General features: G+C 31.1%; 1 protein-coding gene across 1 annotated transcript in view; it reads right to left on the bottom strand.

Moving 5' to 3' along the window:
* Positions 1-1732: 1732 nt before the first annotated feature.
* The window catches only part of REDIC1 (regulator of DNA class I crossover intermediates 1), a 69454-nt gene continuing 63523 nt past the window's right edge, over positions 1733-7663 (bottom strand). Inside the window, 3 exon segments of the mRNA XM_068561817.1 lie at positions 1733-2139; positions 2142-2187; positions 4912-4994. Coding sequence (XP_068417918.1) covers positions 1733-2139; positions 2142-2187; positions 4912-4994 — 536 coding nt within the window.

The raw sequence follows: 7663 nt of genomic DNA, 5'->3' as shown, positions 1-7663 counted from the left end.
CCACATGGCTGATTTCAGTTTCTGACCCCTTAGGAAGTTGAGCTGATATTGCTTGACTCAAAGTCCCATCCTAAATCACACTGTTAACTATCTGGCTTGGCCCAAGGTCCCAAGGCAAACAAAGACACTTCTATCAGCCATGACACTCCAAGAGCTTAGAGATTACCTCACAAAAGTCAAGGGTAAAAAAACAGATCTCTTTTGGGGCAAGTTTAAATTCTTTACTACACTAAACCTTACCCTGCTATCATTGTGTGCAGTCATTACACTAAATAGCCCCTATATTTTTCTTTACCTTACTAATCTTAACTGCCACATTACGATATTGATAAACATGTAACTAGGTGTGAACTTTTGTAATGAATGTGCTTTTAATAACTGCTAGACTTTGATTTGTATTTGGGGAAAAAAATCAGTTTACATGATATTTGAAACAACCCAAGATTCAAAGCTCAATCTTATTCTAGTATAACCAGTATAGTCTTCTTTTCCATATATAGGTCTTCATTACTACAATATGTCATATTTTACAAAGCAATGCTCAGGACAATCAATCCACTATGGAATACTTTTTATTGAATATCAGGAAGAAAATCTGGCCTTTTGAAAAACTATCAGTGTACATCAGATAATTATATTACCCTTTCATGAGATGATTACCCTACTTTAAGAAAATTATTTTAGAGTTCATTGTGCTCTCTCTGAGGCAGCAAAGAGAGCTTCCTAAAACTAGCTAAAAACCTAAAGATTGCTACTGTTTAAATATTAGCTATTGGTGTTTCTAAATTGTTATGTTTCAGATCACCTCTGTAAAACAAACTATTGAGTGATATATGTACATGTAAAAATGCAGCATCTAATCATCCTTTAACAGAAACTCCTAACAATTTTATTTTTGTTACAGTTAGATATCAGAATGCCCCCTGCTGGTCACTTTGTAATATACCCATACAAATGTCCATTTTCTAAAATGACTAGTGTGAACATTTAAAATCTTGACAAAAAAAAAAGTGTTATGTTAGAAACAAAGCCTATATTTTACAAATGAGAAATTCTGATGCAATATTTATGAAAATCTTATGTCATATTAAAATTAGTGAACATAAATTATTTTCCAAGGTTGATCAATTCTTTTACAAAAGCATTAAAACTTTTTTTTTAATCTTGAAGAGAAAACCCATTCCTCTGAATTAATATAAGCACCAAGAAAAAATGTTCTCCAAATTAGAAAAAAATATCTAAAAATTAGTGCCAGAATTTTTAATGATGGTATAATAAGAGAAATAGCTAAGAAAATTCTTATAATTAAGTTATAAAACATATTTAGTATTATTTAGTATTATTTTCTGTCTTAAGCTCTTGGGAGAGAACATTTTTGCCAAAAGATGCAACAGCACTAAATTTTAAAATAAATGCAACAAAGAAGGAAGTAATTAAACATATTTTTAATCCATAAACAGCAGCATATCATAATGTAATGAATAATCACCATAAGAATGATAGATAGTAAATTTACATACATATTATTTTCTAAAAAACTTTGACATACTAAAGCTATTAAAAATACCTATGGGAAATTAAAGCATAAATTAATATTATTAAATTAAAAAATACATCTTCTGAATACTTCCACTTAGTTGCTTAGCTATGAAAATATTCTCATTCTTTATTATGTTAATAAAATTCTAAACATTAAACCAAATGCAAAATCTCAGGCTGAGGTTTTAGAATATTAGTTGTTTTTAAGGATTTCCTGCCCTCCAGTGGTATCTGCCTTAATATTTTCATTGCACCTTTCTACGTTACAAAAAGAAGACACATCTTTTCTACATTTACATTTTGAAATTATATCACATTGTATGGCAGCATCTAATTTTTCTTCCATTACAGGTCCACTCTCCGTTTGTATCCATGCATCACACCTTGCAACCTGTAGAATGCAATTATTATTGGTTATGTTTTGCAATATATGTGCTGAATTACACTGAGACTGTGGAAACTGATCTACATTACTATTCATTGAGAACTGGTTAAAATTCTCATTTTGTTTATGGAATTTGGCATTGTTTTTAATAATCCTATCACATGGAAGTTTCTCCATGCTTTCTAAATAAAAATTAGTAGTTATTTCTTTGGTTTGATGGATCTCCTATTTGAACCTTCAATTTGATCTTCATCTTCAGATGGCTAAAAGAAATTTAGTAATTTTGCTGTTAATGATGCTTAAATTAAAAAAAAATCATTTAATCACTTCAAAGCAGACATTCTTAAAATTCACATTATAGAAAATTTCAAAAAAAGAAGAGACTTTGGCAGGTGGCAAATCAACCTAGATTTTTAATTTTTTTTAAAATCAAGGTTATGGATTTTAAAATAGCATGAAACGATAATAATAATCCTTATATTAAAGATGCAAAAGCACAAAAAAGAGAAGATTTTTGTCTATTATTAGTCTTCATACTCATAGGTGACATCACCCTACTACCTTTTCACAGAGAGGAAATGAAATACAACATATACTCTTCAACTACTTAAAAAGAGTGAAGTAGAAGTATAACTTTGAAAGAAAAAGCTAACACATATAATTTGTTTTAATATTCACTCACTGAGTCATAAAGTCAAAAAATATCTATATTGTATCTTTCACGGGCTCAGTCTCAAAAAAGATTCATTAAGAATGGTATCAGCTAACAGGAGATCAAATAGACAAAAGAAAGGTTAAACAGCAATAAATATCAAAACTGATATATAAAAAATCAAATTTTAAGAACTCTTAATAGGTCTAGGTTTCAATTTAGTAGCTTGAATTTTTCAACTTCAAGAAAAATTTATCTTTTAATTACTGAACTAACCAAAATACTGTTTTAATAAAAATCATATATAGAAGTATTGATTATTCTAGCTAAAAATAAAAAGGAAAGTTAACATAAAAAAACCTAAAATGAGATATAGGCCTCAGCTGACTGGCACTAAAATAGGAAAAGTAAGCCCAAGAAACAGCATTAAAACTGGCTGGGCATAAATTAGAGAAAATAGGATCAGTACATTTATTTATTCAAGAAATAAATACTCAGCACCTGCAATGTGAGTGAAGCAGACATATTTGCTGCTCTCTACAGCACACACTCTTATGTGTGGAAATGACGTTAATCAAATAATTACACACAAGCATATGTAATTACAAGTTGAAAAAAGCATTATGAAGAGCAAGCAGGAAGCACTTCAAGAGCATAACTAAGGGGCCTAATTTAAATTGAAAAGCCAAGGAGGGGTTTTCAAAAGAAGTGACATATTTAAGCTGAGACCTAAAGGATGAATAACAGTAAGGTAAGAAACAGAATATATAAATGTGCTGAAGCAGAAAAGAGACTTAATAAGCTAAGGAAGTGGAATGTCAGTATGTGTAAAGTGTGGTGAGAGAGGAATACTAGAAGTTGGAGATGTAGCCAGGGGCTAGATCACACATGGCCTGTCACTACTGAAAGCAGTTTAGATTCTAAAGTAAAACAGGAATCCATTGAATAAACATAGAAATAACATCATTCAGTTTAAGTTTTCAAAAGACCATGATGACTGTTAACTAGAGAAAAAGTGGGGCAAGAGTGGAAGTAGAGAGATCTCTTGGCCAACAACCATAATAGTTTAAGAACAAGATGATGGTACCTTAGATTAGGGTACTGACACCTAGTACCCTAGGTGAGAAGTAGATAAATATGCAATTTATTTTGGAGGTAGAATTGCTTGGATCAAGTGATGAAATGAATATGGTTAAGGAAGGCAGATGAGACAGAAAGAAATGCCAAACTAAAGTTTCTGGCATGAACAACTGAGTGGATAGAAAAGGTATCTACTAATATGGGAACTATCAGAAAAACTGATATGGGGAGATCAGGAGTGTTCAGTTTTTTGTGAAATATCCAAGATATCCAATAAGAAATTGGACACCTAATTAAGGATCTAAGCTAAAGTCATAAAGTTGAGAATTGTCATCAACCAGGTAATAGTATAAAAAATCAATGGAGTATGTAACATCATCTAGAGTTTGGAGTGTAGGTTAAGAGAAGAAAAGGCTCCTGAAGCAAACCCTAAACATTACAACATTTATATACAGGGAAAGGTGGGAGAGAAGTAGGCAAAGGCATAAAGTAGCATTCAGAGAGGTATGCAGGGAACTAAGATAGTGTGTATCACAAAAGCAAAGAGAAGAAAATGTTTCAAGAAAAGAAAATAATAATTTCTACTAATATTGTTAGAAATTCTTGTAAAATAAAAACTGAAAATTGTCCAATGAATTTGGCATCATTAGAGGTCATTGGTGTCCTTCCTCAGCAAGAGCAGTTTGGACGGCGAGCTAGAGACAAAAGGTAGATGAAATGAAGATGGAAGAATTAGTGGAGAATTCCATTTAAACATGTGATTTGTGAGAAACTCTCTCAGAATATGCCATTCCAATTATTCAGATTACAGTTCCCACTCAGCATTAAACATGTCACTCCAATTATTCAGATTATAATATTTTATAGTTTTCTTCACATAAGTCTTGAGACTTTCTTTTTGTGTGTATTATTGGTTGTTTTAGGTTTTCAATTATTGTGAATGGGTTCTTTTAAAAACTCTTTTAAAAGAAGAATGCATTTATCATATACACATACATCTCAATAAGAGTGGGTTTTGTAAATAACAATGAACATATTCATCATCTCATAAATGAATGAATGATGCTCACTTACATTTTAATTTACATTCTTCTTACATTTTTAATATTTTCACATTTTTGTTTACATTTACATTTATTTTCACTATCATCTCAACTATTATTTTCAGAATGAAAAGGTAAACTATGAGAAATACAAATCATTCTAAATTAGTATAGCATATATTAACAAGCAAAAAAAAAAGAGCATAACTTACCATCTCTGAACTAGAACTGAAACAACTATCTGCTGGCCTTGGGGAGCAACTGGTAGACTGACTACTCTGTGAAGAATCAAGATCTGAAAATAAAGATTTAATTTGTGAAGAATGGTACCTATTAATATGTACATAGGCAGAAGATAGCTGCTGGTAAATAAGTTTAGCTAACATACTACAAAGCATTTTTAAAGTTAAAATTTTGGATATGTGGCAGCTTGCATTTTTGACAGGGTATTATGGAATTATTCTACATGTAAAAGATGTGTATCTACAAGTAAAATGAGGGTACGTAACGTAAGGGAAGAAAGGAGAACAGAGGAAATTGAATTGATTTTTTCCAATACAATAAACCATTTTTTATGAGCAAATAATTTAAAGTGTCAATCTGTAGGAAGGAGAAATAAGTCAAGTTAAGGTACCAGATATTTGCTAATTGAGTAAATGAAGTTTTATCACACAATCAAAACTGTATTTAACCTTTAATATGATTTCATAACTATAGAATTTTAAAGCCATTTATGAATTCAAAATAATATAAAAAGATATATAATCTATTGAAATTTGATGGTGACTGTGACACTGTTAAATTTATTTTTTAAAAAGCTGTAAGTAAAAAAACTCAACTCAAAGCATCCAGTATGCTTTTCTTTCATTATCTGCCTAATGTGTTCTCTTATGATTACAAGTAAAGTTTAAAAAAGGGCCTGAAAAGTAGGTCATGACTCCCTAGAATGCATAAATACTATAGATCAACAGTAGCTTCAACCATTCCTCTTGTTTGTGAAAATGAATTTGCTATCCAAAAAAAAAAAAAAGAAAAAGAAAAAGGTAATGGAATGTGGTGCAACAACACATATTAAATCACATGTCCTCCCATACATAACAGACCATGACTACTATTCATACCTCAGATCAGATCTGATGCCTTCTGTAACAGAATCTAACCATCAGTCAGCTGAGAGGTAGAGAGAACTTCTTAGGTAAATTCAGTTACCTTTAGTTCATCATTCTAGAAGGAATTTATACCCTCACAAAGCAGGTTCTCCTCAACAGTGGAAAGCAGAGAAAAGAAAAGTGAACAGTAGGATTTTACTAACAACATGATCTAAGGGCATTCCCCAACAACAAGGTTCATTCAGTTCATAAGTATAGTAAACCAATAGTTATTAGTAGAGAAGACAAATGTCTGTTAAATGAATGTCTTACCTCTAACAGTGTAAGAAAGGATATGTAGATTAAAATGTAAATTCAACACTTATTGAGTAATTACTTTATGTAAGTCACTTAGTAGTTTTTAGGAATATGTGGCCATAAAGCTCAAAGTATTCAGACTCTTGAGATGGAGAAAAAGACATACATTTATTTTTTAAAAATAGTCACAAAATTAGGCCCAACAATAGAAGTCATAGAAGGTACAAAAGTGGTAGAGACCTAAGTGTGATGAGCTCTAGGGAAAAAAGATTTAGTGAAGAGTAATAGAGAAAGCACAAGATAAAGAATGGGTTTTGGAAGATGAATAAACAATTTCCCAAAAGACAAGATAAAAAATAGCATATGGGATGGGGGAAAAGAAAGTGTACAGGTGCACTTTAATACAAAATTAATTTTAGACTGTCTACCAAGGCATCTATTGGGGATTAATTAAAGAAGGGTGAAACTATATGAAAGCAGATTGTTAGGAGATTAACTCAATAATCAAGTCATGAAGTGATGAGGATCTGCAATAAAACAGTGGGACTACATTGAAGAGGCAAGTGATTCAAATTTCAAGAAAGCTTTCAAATAGCCTTAATTTTTATGTGTATGAACTTAAAAAATTTTTTGTGAATCTGACATAACACTAATTTCAAAATCTGAGAAAGATTACACATGCACATACACACACACATACATATTACAGGCCAATCTCACTTACAGGATCAATGCAAAAATTGTATATAAGCATTAAAACTTTTAAATTTAAAATTAAAAAACAAAAAAAAATAAATAGAATAGCAAACTTAATTCATCATGACTTGGTTGGATTTATTTTAGGAATGCTAGAATGGTCCATATCACAAAATCCATTAGCAAGATTCACCATTTTAAAAGATCTACACCACAATGAGATATCACCTCACACCCCTTAAGATGGCTACTTATTGAAAACAAAAAACAGAAAATAATGTGTTGGCACTGATTTGGAGGAGTTGGAACCCTGGTGCACTATTCGTGGGAATGTAGAATGGTGTAGCTGATATGGAAAACAGTATGAATTGTTCTTCAAAAATTTAAAAACAGAACTTCCATATGATCCAGCAATCCCATTTCTAGGGATATATCCAAAAGAATTGAAAACAGAATCTTGAAGAGATATTTGCACACCCATGTTCATTGCAGAATTATAATAGCCAAGAGGTGGAAGCAACCTAAATGTCTATCGACAAAAGAATGGATACAGAAAATGTGGTTTACACATATTATGGAGTATTATTCAGCATTATAAAAGAAGGAAATCCTGTTGTATGCTACAACATGGATGAACCTTGAAGACATTACGCTAAGTGAAATGTCACAAAAAGATAAATATTGTATGATTACATACAATATTTGTATATTGTATGATTACACTTACATTCAAACTCATAGAAACAGAATAGTGGTTGTCAGAGGCTGGGGGGAAGGAGAGGTATACTGTACCCTTTGAAATTGTTGGAAGGGTGAATTTTATGTTATGTGTTTTGGGGTACAAAAAAAGATATATGAGGGA

This window comes from Eschrichtius robustus, chromosome 13, assembly GCF_028021215.1.
Source record: "Eschrichtius robustus isolate mEscRob2 chromosome 13, mEscRob2.pri, whole genome shotgun sequence".
NCBI lineage: Eukaryota > Metazoa > Chordata > Mammalia > Artiodactyla > Eschrichtiidae > Eschrichtius > Eschrichtius robustus.
This window is presented reverse-complemented; position numbering and strand designations above follow the sequence as displayed.